At 39.0% G+C, this 15,988-nt stretch overlaps 1 protein-coding gene across 1 annotated transcript in view; it reads right to left on the bottom strand.

Moving 5' to 3' along the window:
* Nucleotides 1-5,615: 5,615 nt before the first annotated feature.
* LOC308687874 (von Willebrand factor A domain-containing protein 7-like) overlaps nt 5,616-15,988 on the bottom strand; it is a gene marked incomplete at its 5' end in the record, with an annotated part of 18,117 nt that continues 7,744 nt past the window's right edge. The window contains 13 exons of the mRNA XM_081360701.1: nt 5,616-6,589; nt 7,593-7,752; nt 7,850-7,983; nt 9,206-9,474; nt 9,564-9,656; nt 9,794-9,943; nt 10,537-10,669; nt 10,828-11,001; nt 11,104-11,220; nt 11,487-11,599; nt 12,552-12,721; nt 13,216-13,402; nt 14,183-14,311. Coding sequence (XP_081216827.1) covers nt 6,557-6,589; nt 7,593-7,752; nt 7,850-7,983; nt 9,206-9,474; nt 9,564-9,656; nt 9,794-9,943; nt 10,537-10,669; nt 10,828-11,001; nt 11,104-11,220; nt 11,487-11,599; nt 12,552-12,721; nt 13,216-13,402; nt 14,183-14,311 — 1,862 coding nt within the window. The 3' untranslated portion in view covers nt 5,616-6,556. The remainder of the gene's footprint in view (nt 6,590-7,592; nt 7,753-7,849; nt 7,984-9,205; nt 9,475-9,563; nt 9,657-9,793; nt 9,944-10,536; nt 10,670-10,827; nt 11,002-11,103; nt 11,221-11,486; nt 11,600-12,551; nt 12,722-13,215; nt 13,403-14,182; nt 14,312-15,988) is intronic.

The raw sequence follows: 15,988 nt of genomic DNA, 5'->3' as shown, positions 1-15,988 counted from the left end.
AAAATACAGCTTTCCGATTCTCTCCGGAAAAAGCCGAGGTCCTGGAGGCGGAGCTATAGAGTCAAGCAGTAGTGCTTGATTTCCAGCAAAAGACAGAAATCTGATCCAGTTGTACTTACATGAATGGGGTCTTTTATCACTGGGACCACTCCACGTTTTAATAGCAAACGATTTGCAAATCCAGCGTCGGTGAGCCTTGTTAATAAAACATTCGTCACTGAAATGGCCAGAACACACAACCGCACTTCCTACACTCCGTTGCTGCCCCGGAAAAACAAACGGCATCCACTGTTCCTGTAACACTGGGTTCTTTGGAAAGCTGGACACGGTAAGCTTTCCCTCACATCCAAAAACACACTTTTTTGGAGACATTCTTGAACAAATCCTATGCAGCGCTGGCTGCCGATGATTTCCTGTTGAAGCGCGTTGATGTGCGCGGTCTCGTTCTCCTCTGGTCGACGTGCGCGCGGGCGCGCTTTTCCGAGAGAAATGCTCATATAAGGAGTTCCACTCTCATCTACGTCATTAGATCCACGGTCGAAAAAAAACCAGCCGAAACTTGTACCAACCCGGAAGTAAGATTTTCAGCACAGAAATTCTCCGTTATTCGTCCAAAATATTTTTTTAAAACTTTGCCCATGTTTAACATGAGAACCCATCTCTTTAACACTGTAAACAACTCTGAATACATGAAACACCATGGTACCCCCCCTTTAACAATTGAGTATTTCATAGTGTTTGAACTTGGACTCAAATATAAAGAAATGCGGTCAGTGCTTAACTCAAGGAGTTAAGTGAAGTTGCCAATATATTCACAGATTTGAACTTTGAAATATATTCACAGAAAGCGTCAATATTTGCCAGGAGAATTAAAGAAACTCTTGACACAATTATAGATGAGACACAATCAGGCTTTATGAGGAACAGGCACATCTCTAACAATATTAGACTAGTATTATATATTCTTGACTACTCTGACTTGATATCTGAAGATGGCTTCATCCTCCTCTTAGATTTCTATAAGGCTTTTGATACAATAGAACACCAATTTATTTTTCTATCTTTAGAGAAAATTGTTTTGGGGGACTTTTTCTGCAAAGCAATTAAAACCTTAATGGCAATAGCTCTATCAAACTGAAAAAATGGAACTTCCCCTAGATTTAATCTGGAACGGGGCATTCGTCAGGGATGCCTGATTTCCCCTTACCTGTTTTTACTTTGTACGCAAATTCTCACAACTCATGTCGGTAACTGTGCTATACAAGGAATTTCTAGCGGGTAGGGATATCATCATCAGTCAGCTTGCTGACAATACCACAAAAAAAAACATTTTTTTTTTCTTTAAAGGTCCCATGACATGAAATTTTCACTTTCTGAGGTTTTTTAACATTAATATGAGTTCCCCTAGCCTGTATATGGTCCCCAAATTTCTAGAAATTTCAATCGGTGTAAATCGAGCTTTTGCTATCTTTCTCTGCCTTTGAGAAAATGGAAGCTCAATCGCGCTGATCTTGAATCTCCTCCTTGTGACGTTACAAGGAGGAATGTTACCTCCCCTGTCTCTGCTTTGCCCGCCCAGAGAATATTTTCCGCCCATGAGAAAATGAGCTAGGAAGTAGGAACGCGCACGCGCGATTTTAGTTTGTCTACGAGAGATATGGCTTTTGAGCGAGCGAAGCATAACAATTGCTCAATAAATGAACACCGAAGGGTTAATACAGAGCTGGGCTTGCTGAACGTCTGAAACTGGATCACTCTCTTTGGCTCAGCTACACACCTCGGAACAGTAAGTCAACTAATGATATATAAGTGTGTTGCTTTACTGTTTATGGTTGCCTAGACTGTTACACGTAGAATGTGGCTGTCACATTAGCTATGCAGCTATGCAGTTTATGTGTGTGAATACACACACTGTAACGCGAGTGTTGTACACTTCTTTGTTATTTGGATAACCGTTTTCCTGTTGGTTATACGGCGCGCGCGATATCCGCATTTCAAGATCGCAGAGCTTGATGATGTAATTGTAATAAGATAAATTACAGATGTTACAGATCTCTCATGAAAAGGCAACAGTAGGTTAGCGTTAGCTACATGATAATAACTGTAAACCATCCGAATAAAGTACCGTATATACAGACATAATATTTTAAACTAACCATTCGGAAACGTCCTGCTGGAACCGCTGAGTTGTTGCTTCTCCATCCGGATCAGATTCTGGGTCAAACTGAAATGCTTGAAAGACTGCGTGTCTTCGTGCCATTGCTATATCCAACGTAAACATGCACGGACCGGTACCGTTGCGCAAGATGGTCAAGGCCACACCCACCCTCTACCTTGCGCCGCCTTTCTCCTCCTCATTAGCATTTAAAGCTACAGACACCGAAACGGCCTGTCTGAAGGAAGCTCATTCTGGGACTGGCTTGTAGTGGCTATAATTCTGCACCGAGGCTGAATTTTTGAAAAGAGATTTCAGATACAGTACTAGGGACCACTAAGGCCTATATTAAAGCCTACAAAAAGTAGCATGTCATGGGACCTTTAAAAAAAAAATGCAAGCCAGATACCTGTCGCCATTCAAGTAATTAACCAGTTTTCAGAGGCCTCTCTATACCTAAATATTAATAAATGTGAACTGTTGCCTTTAAAAGATTGCAATATACAAACTATTTGCAACATTCCGATCAAGGAAGAAGTTACGTACTTAGGTATTATTATCTCTAAAGATCAGAAAATGAGATGTCCGTTAAATTTCTCTAAAACTCAAATTGAACCAGTGGTTGCAAAGGGACTAATCTCTAAAAGGCAGAGTGTTGCTTACCAAGGCTGAAGGGATATCCCAGCTTACATAGCAGTTCTCTCTTTACACCTGGACAGTAAAATCTGTAAAGACATTGATAGCAGGGGCGTCATGCAAGCCAAAATTCTGGGGGGGCACAATCTGAGACGTTGCAATTGTTTTCTGACGGGTGATATGGATCATGTTAGGAGGGGTCAGGGGGTTTCTCCCCCTGAAAATGTTTAAATTCTGGCTGCTATTAAAACATACCATTTCAATGCAGTTTGGGAGGGACAGAAATACCTTAACGGAGCTGTAGCTTTCGAACGGGTAGCCTATCTTTTTTCACTGCATTTTAGCTGCCTGATCCGTGAAGAACCGTGAATAGTCTATGGGAGAAACATAGAGGCGATGCCTTGATAACGTTAGGTTGGATTTTGCAGTTAGCCTACAACAAATTTAACACCCTCGTTTCTATGAAACTGAAAACAATTGAACCAGCTGGAGACTTTGACACAAGACAAAACAGAACAGATGTTTCAAAACCGATCAGATAACGTTACTATGGCTTTGTATGGCAGTAACGTTAGCCAACTAGTTTACGGTTAGACTAGGCTCGCTATCGATAACGTTACACTGACACAACTTAAGTTAATGCTCTGAATTCGCAGCTATATCAAATCCATAACTTTTTGATCAAGTTAAAATTTCCAGGTCAACCACAAATAATCCCACTACCTTTTAATATCATAACGATAACTTCAATGCCGATTTGTTGCTTTGCCCACTTACCACTTCAAGACCATCTGTAAAACATTGCCAGCTCAACGTGCGAGACGAGTGAGTTGCTTGAACATACACAGCAAAGATTCAGCGCTCTAGATTTGATACACAGACACCATATTAGGAAAAAGGGGCGGGCTGATGCTGACCGATTTATTACACATCCAGAAGAATACATTTGAGTCGTTATAGGCTCTGGTATATTATGGAGCATAATAGGAATAAAGTTGTGACAAAAAAATTATCAGGGAGGAAAAATCTGAGGGGGCACGTGCCCCCTCACTTTGAATGGGCATGACGCCACTAGAATGCTTTTTGACTTCATTTGGAAAAATCGTACCCATTATATCAAAAAAAGTGTTGTTATGAATAATTATGAATCTGGTGGGCTCAACCTTTTGGACTTCAATACCCTAAATACCTTTAAATGGGACATATCATGCCAAATGCACTTTTTTAGCCCTTAAATGCATTTTGTTGTATATTTGGAGTGTTTAGAAGTACAGAAAATATGAAATTATTCTCTTCAGGTGCTTCGTTGATATCTTTATATTCTGTTTTGGTCATATTTTTCAACCTGTTCCAATTTTTCTGTTATCTATGACGTTTTTTGAACTATTACGTCACAGTATTTGCAGCGGAACTGCCAAATAAGGACATCGACTTCCAGCCCAACACTTCGAGCAATCCGCCATTTCTATTTCTCGCTGCAATTTTGTAGTCCAAGCTAAAGGATGCAGAAGTTACGAGAGGGTAAGTTAAAATGTTCGGTTGTTCTATGTAGTAACCCACACGCTTCATTACACCGTCTAATGTAGATGAACTGCCGCGCTTGTGACAGGACGCATGTTTAACTGAAAGAACGAGCAGAGAGAGAGAGACCCAGTCGCGCGCGCGCTCACTCTCTCTCTTCAGAGCCAGGCGAAAGTGTAAACAAGACATCACCGTCTCCAAACTAGACGCTGTCTTGCTCTCTCTCCCTCGCACATATTAATCAAAATAAATCGACACGGTGGTAAAAGGTCGGAAGACCAAAGTTTCATGTGTAAATACAGTACACACCATTGCGATACATCCATATGAAGACGTTGTTCTACAGGTTCGTCGTCTTCATTTTCATCTCGCTCCGGCTCCGACTCTGGCTCGAACATGTAAGGCTGGCTGGACAAGTCTTCCGTTGTTGACATTTTGTTAATAATGTGTGAATAAAACGTTTCTGTGCTGCTAGATAATCGTATCTCTGCTATCAAACTACAAAAATGGCCGAACGGGGTGGAGTTGAACCTCTGCAACCTGGAGAGGGGGCGGGGTATGAAGTGTCTTAGTTGTATTTAAAGAGACCGCACCAAAACGAGTTGCTCTCAGACGTACATCAGAAAAGGGGTAGAAAAGGGGCCTGTGGAGCTATAATAATGAGGAATTCAGACCCAAGCATTGCAGTTCCGCTTTATATAGACTACAAATGTATGATTTATATGTAAAAAGGAACAATTTAAAAGCATGTTATGTCTCCTTTAAGATTAATTGGGCTAAGCATTTTCTTAAAAACCCTGTCACGATTTGGAATTTTATTCCCCACTATATATTCTCTCACTTTGGTGGTCTGGGCTTTATTTTGAACTGTAACTACAATGTGGACAAACTCCCTGTAAAACTGTCCACTTTTCACAAGCAGGTCTTTTTAGCTTGGTCTCTAATTTACAAGCATAACTTCTCACCTCATGTATCTAATTTGGAATAACAGAGATATTTTATATAAGAACAAGTTAGTCTTTTTTGAGAATTGGGCACTCAATCAGATTCTGCTGGTGGACCTAATGGAGAGGGGCGACTTTTCTCCTATAGAGAGTTTTTATCAACATATAACATTCCAGTTACGCCAAGAGAATTTGTAATTGTATTTGACGCCATTCCATCAGGCACAATCATGCTTTTTAGGTATACTGGCAGACTTCAACTTACTTCTGTCTCCCTCCCCGATGTGGCTGAATCACCGGTTGGAAAAATCCTCAAAATAATAAGAACATTCGTGCATTATTTCAGAAAGAAATTGTTTCTATTCCAAATGTTACATTTTATTGGAACCGATTTGTAAATGACATTGACTGGAAAAAGGTTTGGATGATTCCTCACAGATACTTGATAGTATTTCAAGGTGAAAGAAGTGTCGTTCAGAATAATTCACCAGATATTACCCTGCTAATCATTACATGGTTACATTTAAAAGAGACATCAATACAAACTGTTCTTTTTGTGAAGACCACCCAGAAACTGTTTTGCACCTCTTTTGGTATTGCTCACACACCAGAACATTTTGGCAAAACTTCTGAAGGGAGTGGATTGGAATCCACTGCTGCTTCAATGTATATGTAATGAGTGATTATAATCAAGGTATTAATCAATACTTTTCCTTCTAAATATCAAATGAGTTGAATGACTTCTCTGGATATTTTACTTTGTTATAGAAGTTACCAGTGTGATTACTGAAATGTTCTTTTCATGTATTCTTTAATGTCTGTATTTGATATTTGAATGCAGTAACAGTGCTTGCTCATTTAACCCGGCTTCAAGAAATGAAATAGGGACTGGTTTTGTGTTTGAGAAAGGTCTTCAACATGTTAAAACACATAGGGGTCATTGAAGTCTATAGTTTAAGGGTGTCACGGTTCATGAATCGGCTGTCTCATTTCTGATGTGTGTGTGTGTGCGTCTATGTGTGTGTGTGGTTACTCATTGTGTTGATTAGTGTCGCCAGCTGTGTTCAATCCCCGTTCCCTTTATATGTGCAGTCATTCCCATCTCTTGTTGTCAGATCGTTGTGGCTTCCCCGGTGTCGTGTCCTGTTCCTGTGTTTCGCTCTCGTCTCCTCGTGTGGATTTCCTGTCTTCGTGGACCCTCTTCGTTGTGTTCACGCTGTCTGGATTGTTTATTGTTCCTGGTTCCTGAGCACGTCGATCACCGCACGCCATCTCCGGGTTGCCCATTGAAGTCCCTGCGTCATCTCACCACCTGAGTGTTTGTTTCCCCGACCTGTGTGCATCTGACCAGCTCAATAAAGATACCTTTTACTTGCAATTGTATCCGTCTCTGTCTCACAACAGAGGGACCATTTGTCAGTTAAAGCCTATAGTTTCCATTTAGACTAAAGTGTCCTATCCTGAGAGAAAGAACTTGTTATCTTGATGTTTTGAGACGAGACTCCTGTTTATAGTTAGAGCCTGGCCAAATCCAACCTTGGAAAAGATGTGTGTCAGTGTGTGTGTGTCAATCTTCTTGCTTACAGGTTAAGGAACCACTGGCATTATTGGAGACTGACTGAGTTGTTGTTCGGGACATGCTGGCACCCAGCATCCCAAATCTGCGACCAGGAAGGTCACGACGTGCCTAAATTCAGGGTCCGAGTGTCAGCTGCATAATCGATGGAGATATGCTTCTGTCTATCTGTATATGTGTGGAAAATTGCTATGTTAATCAATTAGCCAATCAGAATCATTCAACCTGTAAGCAATGACGTAGCTTAGACCTTGGAAATGGTATAACTGCTGTGATCTTTGTAACTGTAAAGGGGGCGGCCTACAAACTCCTGTGTGAGTCTTGAAGCTGAACTTCTGCTGATGAAACTGCAAACTATCTTCAGTAAAACTTTTCTTCAATTTTTTATAATTCTCCGGGTCATCTTTCAAACATCTGGTCCTTGGGTCCTAAACTGTTAACCCCTAACACTTCAGCAGATTCATCATTGACCATATTTATAAAGACCTTATTGTGGATAAATGTTGTATTTTGCTTTTATAGAAGTCAGAGTAGAGAAAATATGTACTTCATTATAAATGTATTAATTATTTTGGCAAAATTTCACATTCATAAATGTAAATTCAGCACTAAAAAACCTAATTTTGTATTTTTTCTTCATGAAGTTGTACATTATATTAATCTGATTTCTGCTGATCAAATAACTTGTGTAGCTTGTGGTTTGTTGGGGAAAAAAAATTCACATTATAAAAATAGCCTTTCTGAAACCATATGAGGTTACCTTGGAGAGAACAGAAAGGCGAACGACAGCATAGTTAGAATCACTTCCTCCAGGTCCCTCTGCCTCGATGGTTAGCGTAACATCTGTGCCTGAGACCGTATCAGCAGGAGGAGTGAGAGACACTGTCCCTTGAGCACTGCCGCCACTCTGCAGATTGAGCCTGCGATGACAAAGAAACTTTGTCTTGATAAGAAAAGCAATAAAAACTTGTTCGTCAATCATCACTGAGTGATTTGAAAAGTAAGTGGAGAAATTACGTTGATGGATGTGTCATAGGGATGGTTTTGTCACTCCTTGCACGAATTGTGTAGGTACCGCTTGATCCATTGGTTGTAATAGTAAAATTTAGTTTAAATACTTGTCCTGGCAGCATGGAGCTGTCCGCTATTGCCTATAGATGGAGAGGTAAAACAAAAGAAGATATTCAATTCCCGAAAATAGCATTATTATTAAAAAAGATTTGTTCAAACAACTAGATTGATGCCTACTGCCTTCTAAAGGAAGTATTCTAACTCTTATGGAACTTTATATGTGACCGATTTCTACACAAGAGACTCGACCACAATAGATTTAAATAGTTAGCATGTTGCTAGGCTAACAAAACAGTTCTTAAAGTTGGCATGACACACAAGTTGCAATAGTCTTTTCTTCCCTTTTGTGATATATATCCGAGTAATTAGCAAACACCATCATCGCACACCTGCAGGTGATACCCAGCAAACACAGAACGTTGTACCCAACCTTCTAACAACGTTTTAACAACATGGACAAAAGGCTATAACTACGTTGTGTGGTGAAGGTTGTTACAGCGTTGTCTCAGTGTTGACACTGAACCACCGTTCAGGGCCATTGCTTAAGGTTGTGCCTAAAGCCTGGAACACACCAAGCCGACGGCGACAAACTAGCGCTGATGAAAGCTGACTGTGTTGTCGCCTCGCGTCGGGGTAAAAAGTTTCACTTGAACACACAGAGAGAACTACAGCCGACTGTTAGCTAGAATGCGTGTAAATGAGATTACTATCTATTTCTGCAGATATATTCGTCTATATTTGTCATTCAAAAAGGGAAACCGACCAGGACCAATTTCAGCCGACGGTGCGGAACAATTTTCCGCAATTTTCAATTTCCAATTTTCTTTGTGAATGAATAATGTATTGTAAATAAATAAATGTTCTTCCTTAAAATACAGGGTGCATAAGTCTGGACACCCCTTTGTTAAATTCCCATAGAGGCAGGCAGATTTTTATTTTTAAAGGCCAGTTACTTCATGGATCCAGGATACTATGCATCCTGATAAAGTTCCCTTGGCCTTTGGAATTAAAATAGCCCCACATCCTCACATAGCCTTCACCATACCTAGAGATTGGCATGGAGTACTTTCCATAAGATCATCTCTCAATGCAAATCAAACCAGCTATTAGGCTAACTGAAATAAAACCATGCCAATAATTCCTTCAAATCTAGATGAAAAGATTTATCTTAGGAGGCAGCATATCTGAAGAGACTGTATCTACCTTTTGGTAAAGCTCACTAAGTTTTGGAACAGAGAGAATGTCATAATAGATCAAATAACAGTTTCAAAAATAAGTTCCAAAAAAGAATGCAGTTTGTACCTTGACAGTGACTTTGGACTGAGACATCTGTGTGGTGGTCTGCCTCTGGAACAGGCTGGAGACAGTCTTGTCTTTTCCTTTTAGCAAGACCACAAACTCTCCTTCTGGAACTTCTTTCACAGTAACTAGGAAATCTCCACCACCCATTTTCTCTATGGTTCCATTAGACACTTTGACCCCAGACACCTCCATGAGAGCGACCTCATGCACCTCTAGAACCTCTGGACCTTTCTCTCCAGTCAGTGTTAGTAGCAGCTTAGCCGGTAAGCCTGAACAAAGAGCATATAATCTTTTAACACTGTCATTCAAATTACTTTATAAGAATCGATTCATAGTTGAACACAACAGTGGTTCAAACCTGCTGATGGCCGCCCATCAATGACAGCATATCCAGGATGAGGTCCTTTGAATTCCTCCACAAAGTCATAGATGAATGTAATCGCACTCTGACCTGAAGAAAGCAGAATCGTTTCGTTAAATTTTTTTTTTTTTTTTACTGTCTACATTACAAAGGCCTAAAGACAGGTTGGCAAAGACTTAAGTCTTTTGTTTTGCATTGGTTTATTAAATGTGTACATGATGGCTCACCAATCACTTTTATGGTGTAGGCCCGAGTTGTCGTCATGTCAATGTGCCACAGGCCCATCTCAGTTTCATTTAATTGGATCCGTTGCAGGTTTCCTACACTCTGAATTGTTCCCAGAGGTCCGTTGGAAACAGTGTTAGATTGAGAGACACCTGGAAGCAAGTGCATTAAAATAGATAATAGTGGAAGAACTTACTTTTATATCTTATATTGAAGCTGTGCATAATAACAATCGACAATCAATCAAATGAGTACAGCACAATCTAATATAATCAATTCACAAGTTTTTCTAGTTGTACATTTTTATTTAGTTATTTCTATTTTTTTTATTTTTCAATAACTTCTAACATTTCACTCTAACATTGTTAGTTTTAATTTAGTTTTCAGAGTTTTCTAGATTTTACCAGCTATTGCCGTCCTTAACATTAGGAGAGATTATATATAGTCAGTGCAACGTACCGTTGCTGCCACCACACTTTCATGACACTAAACCAGATTTGCATTTCATCTTCTGTTACAGATTTCATGTTTAGATTTGTTTGCAGCCTGGTAAATCTTGCATGACACTATGACTTATCCTGGACTAAGATGAAATGAAGATAATCTAAATTAGTTGGGATAGCTGAAATTCAAAATGTTTGACAGCTTGTCTTAATTTAACAGCTAATGGGGCCTGTAAATTGCAAAATAAATGTATTGTCAATTAGTTAAATTTAGTGTCAATGTAAAGTGCCCCTGAATTTACCTGTCGGGCTGCGTAGGTTGAATGTGAGGCTATTTCCTGTTATGTAGATGGTAGTGTTGGACGCAGACTCATCCAGTAGGAAGGAGAAACTCTCCACACGTCCTGGATCCCTGGAGCGCTGAAGAATTGTCACCTGACAGAAAAAGAAAGAGTGTGCAAACATTTGCAAGGAAAAAACTTCGGCTTTATTCATTTATACCAGTAAGCTGTTATAACTGTTTTGTGTGTGAGATGTTTACAATTCAAAATATTTGGATACAGTTCAAAATTGCTATAAAATGCTGATCATACCAGGGCTGAAGTGGAGGTATCAACAATGATATCAGTGGCTTGAGAGAGACTGGACTTAGGGACCGCAATGGCTTGACCTCCAGAGGCCAAGGCCACGTCATAATACACCTGAAACTGTGACGATGCCTTCAATGCCCTTCTCCTCCTACTTGATGCTGTCATGAAGAACGACACCTGAAAAGAGAGGGGGAGAGATGGAAAAGTGGGAAACTAATGGAGGCCTGGTTAAAAGGTTGATGGCAAAGACTGAAACTAAATCAATGTTAGAGAGATTACCGTAGACTTGGTGCTGCGGATGAGGGCTGTGATGATATTCTCCAGGTATGTATCCTTTGGTGGAGCGTCGGTGAACACATATATATGCGAGGAGGAGGGAGCGCCTGTCAGAGCCAACTGTGGGAGAGACAGAAGGTTAGAAAGGAGAAGAACCAGGTAGACTGGTCAATCAAAACTGATTCCTTGTAATGTTCCTGCTAGTGTTTTGACCAAACTAAGAATGGATCTTAATACAGACAATTTAGTTGTGGATGAAGGTTCACAGATTATCTATAATATTCATTATAATATTTAATATTCTAATATTAGTTCTAACTAGAGACTATTGTGGTTGCTAATCAAATGATTGAGCTGATTGGCTAAAAGGCCACACAAAACAGTACCTGAAGTCCTGACAGGCACATTTCTGGGGTGTCTCCTCCTCCATTAGCTGTGAGCTTGGAGATCTCTGACTTCATTATATCTGGGTCCGTGGTTCTTATTAGTGGTCCAAAATCTGCAAATACACGCAGAATTCATACAAATAGTATCTGTAAAAAAATAGTTCACTTTTTCCATAATAAGTACATCATTGCTCTTTTCCAAATTCATAGCGATCTGCCTACAGAGGCAACAATTTAAGGCACTATAGGCACATTATCAAAATGAAGGCTGTTCCAAAAAGTACTGGTTACACTTTAGTTTAGGGTCCAATTCTCACTTTTAACTAGTTGCTTATTAGCATGCATTTTACTTGGATATTGGCTGTTTATTAGTACTTATAAAGCACATACTGTATTAAATGCCTTATTCTGCATGAACATATTCTACATTGCATAATCCTACCCAATACCTAAACTTAGCAAGTACCTTACTAACTATTAATAAGCAGTAATTAGGAGTTTATTGAGGCAAATGGCGTAGATAATAGTGAGAATTGGACCCTAATCTAAAGTGTGATTTTGGTCAAATTCTAAGGCAGAATTGCATGTTTTCTTCACTGAGAACAACAAACTTTGTGGGGAAAAACTGAAGATGACGAACAAATGATGCTATTAAAATAAACCTATTTTAAAGCTTCAGTCCGTAACTTTTGGTGCTCTAGAGGTTAATACACAGAACTGCATACGTCTGTTTATGTCTATGACGAGTCACGCAGGTAGTGGGCTACTCGGCTACTTTGCCCCGACCGGTCTAGTCAAAATATAAACACTTATTATAGGTGTTCAGTAGTAATTCAGAATAAGACAAAAACACGGTTTGGAAAATGGATTCATGATGTACTCGCTTATTATATAAATTTAGTCAAATTTGAACACAAAAAAAGTTACGGACTGCAGCTATAAATTGCATTCAGTAATGAAAAGTTTCAATAAAACAGTTTAGTGTAATTAAAAAGGTTTATTTTTACCAAGTATTTCTATGTGCTATGTATTCCAATGCTTAATGGAAACCCTTTTTGCACTCACCTGGATCATTAAATGGCACCAGAATATATTCAGATGGTTCATCTTGAGTCCCTTTCTTACTGTCAATGATGTTGAAGGCTACTCTCTTGGCTTCTGCAATGTCGTTCGCCATACTGCCTGTGGTGTCAATCACAAAAGCCAGCACTGCAGATCGTGCAATACCCATCAGTCTGATGGAGGAAAAAAAATATTATTCTGGTTAATGGATTTTAAATGTGAACATTAATGCATTCACATTACATTTATAGTGATATACATTATTTAGACTTACAAATTAGGAATGCCACATACACTACCATTCAAAAGTTTGGGGTCGATCTTATCCATATGCTCACCAAGGCTACATTTAGTTGATCAAAAATACAGTAAATACAGCACTATTTTGAAATATTATAACATTTTAAATTATTGTTTTCTGTTTGAATATATTTTAAAATGTAATTTATTGCTGTAATGGCAATGCTGATTTTTCAGCAGCCATTAGTCCAGTCTTTAGTGTCACATGATCCTCATTGGATCATCATTGTAATTGTAAAAGTATTGTAGAGTAGAAAACAGGTTGTTAAGAGAACATGACATTTTGCTCCCAGCTTTGCAAGTAATAATATCTCTTAAATGTTTAAGAAAGTTTGTCTAAGGATATATAAGGAATTTATCCCCATACCGAAGGTAGTCCTTGTTTCCTACAGCTCCATGTATGTCCTCCAGCAGCTCCAGGGTGGCTTCAGATGCCAGGTTCACAGCATTATTGTGTAGATTAGTATTATGGGAACGGCGTTCATCTTTACTGATACCACCTCGAGGATTCTTGGTACTGCTGAGATCAGTCTCCCCACCATGGCTACATTTACCTTTCACACATGCATAAAAGACAAACAATGAAATTGTGCGACAAGAATATTTTTAAACGTATTTTTCTCTCCTTTTTTGAAATGTTTCTTAAGTGGGGAAACGCAGATGATATCTTATTTTTTATCTGTCAAAGACATTTTGAATTGTCTGTTGATGTTTTTTTCAAATTTGGTAAAGGTTGGAAATGTTTTGGTTAATACAGCCTCTGCTTATGTAACCCCTCCGGTCTTGCTCCGCTTCGAGTGGATGGCGGGTACACTAACAAGGACATTAAAGACAGCAGTTTCTAGTGTCAGTTGCTAGTGCACCTCTTGAGATCAGGGAAGTGAGGTTTACCTGCACAGCTCTCTCTATCTGGCCTCTGTTACACTCACCCCCCTAAACCTCACTCCCATCTGGGTCACGGCACCAATATAACCCCTCCAGTCCTACTCTCCCCGCTTTGAGTGGGACTCGAACCAGTGTCTCCGGCATGGGAGACGGGCACACTAACAAGGACATTAAAGACAGCAGTTTCTACTATCAGTTGCCAGTGCACCTCTTGAGATCAGGGGAGTGAGGTTTACCTGCGCAGCAATATTTTTCAGTTGTTTACACATAACAACCTAAAACCACTCATTCTAAGAAGCTGATAAAACACCAACGTTTGTTGTAAGTTAATCTATTAGCTTAAAAAAAGCAGTGGAAGTAGTTACTAATACATTTTGACTTCACCTTACATTTTTACAGTATATATGCCCATGCGTGTTTCTGGTATAAACCTATGTATGTTTCCTCACCTGGAGGTTTGACAGAGGAGAATAAGCCCATGTATCCTGAAGTGAGGTACTTCCCATTCAGAATAGCAGGCAGCAGCTGGTTTGGACAGGTACCACTGGCACAGTCACTGCATGTTGGCATTGCAACATCTGCACATGAACAAATACATATCTACAGCATACAACACACATAAATCACAAACACGCACTTAATTTACTTATTTGCTGTTTAGGAACCGTCAACAGATTAATCTCATACAATATGATATGTACTCTCTGGTGTAAGGGACTGTTCGTTATTTATTTAAGGGGCCACCGGAGGAGTTTTGAGATCTGTTGTCAAAAAAGTCATGACCCTCCCTTCGCCAGCAATAATTTTTTCTATGACCCTCCAAAATGATTGTGAAAAAAGGCATGACCCTCCCCGATAATTTATTGATTAGCCTAATTCTGTACTGGTTTGCGCTTGGCAAAGATGTTCAGATAGCCATTGTTTGTTTGTTTTTTAAACCATAAACTCTTGCTTTCTCATCTGGCTGTAACGATAGACCAAACCTACGATTCGGTTCGTATCACGATTTTTTATTTTAGATTTGAAAAAAAAATCATGTTTTCGGTGCTGATGCAGTGTGACTCCTTCAACATGTGGGTGGCGTTGCGAATAAAGCATCTAAAAGCTGTCACAAAGAACCGGCAAAAGTAATGATTATTAATATGTCATATATAGCTAGACATTTTAATTGTTTTTAATAAACAAGTGTTTTCTGTGTCGACTGCAAAGATGAAGTTGACGATGCGTCGCGATCTTCTCAGAACGCGCCAGAAAGAAATGCACATTTCATAAGCAGAAAGCAGTCTGTTTTCCTTAGTTTTGAATTGTTCTGCATGTTTAAAAGTAGACATTTCAAGCTGTCTATATATTTCCCAGGTCTATGAGGCAAGTTATGAGACGAGTCCAGTTCACTCGCCCGCGCCTCCGTACATGATTATCTATTTTCTACTATATTTAGACTACTTCTTATTTATTAAATCCAGATGAAACATTGATTAAAATTAAGATAAAATTAATAATAAAAAATGAAATTCACTTTAAAGAAAGGCTTTGTGCTTTCTGTTTGAGGTCTCTGTGCAATTTTTAAAGTCACTTTCAGAGCAGTCATGTCCGTGCGTAATGGAGAACTGTCACGTCCGTAACATTATTTTTTTTTTTTTTCACATAAATGCAAATACGAAAAATAAAATAAAAATAATATAAAATTTAATTTTCTGTGGAGGCCGATCTTTATTCATCCGGTGGGTATATATATTTTGGTTTGCACAGTGTAATTTATAGAATTACTAAAAAATATTTTGCCACCTAAAAGTTAAAGATTTTTTTGTGTCACGTCACATGTGTATTTCCCTCATATTAAATATAAAACGCATGTGTAGACTGATATTCTTCTAATGTCTTAACTCCTTTCAGACGTTTCAAATAAATGCATTTTCTGAGAATTTTTATTTTAAGTTTTGACTGCAAATGTCACGTCCATTCACTGGAATCGCCCAATTTTAACGAATTTATCCTCAACTAGTTTTTGTGGTGTAGGTCTATGTATTTTATGTTAACTTAAATAATAGCCTACTAATAGTGATTTAAAGATGTTGGTAGCGCTGCGAAGATCGCGAGTCGTCAACTTCTTCTGTCTAGCCGACACTGACATAAAAAATAACTGTTTTATTAGTAAACAATTAAAATGTCTCCTGCTATATTGAACATATTTGCCTGTTCCTTACAAAACACTGACAGTGGGGTTTTTGACTGTTTTTTTTTTTTTTTTTTTTTTT

This window comes from Scardinius erythrophthalmus (assembly GCF_964197995.2).
Source record: "Scardinius erythrophthalmus genome assembly, chromosome: 3".
NCBI classification, from domain to species: Eukaryota; Metazoa; Chordata; class Actinopteri; order Cypriniformes; family Leuciscidae; genus Scardinius; species Scardinius erythrophthalmus.
The sequence above is the reverse complement of the archived record's forward strand: the minus strand, read 5'-3'. Positions and strand labels throughout refer to the sequence as shown.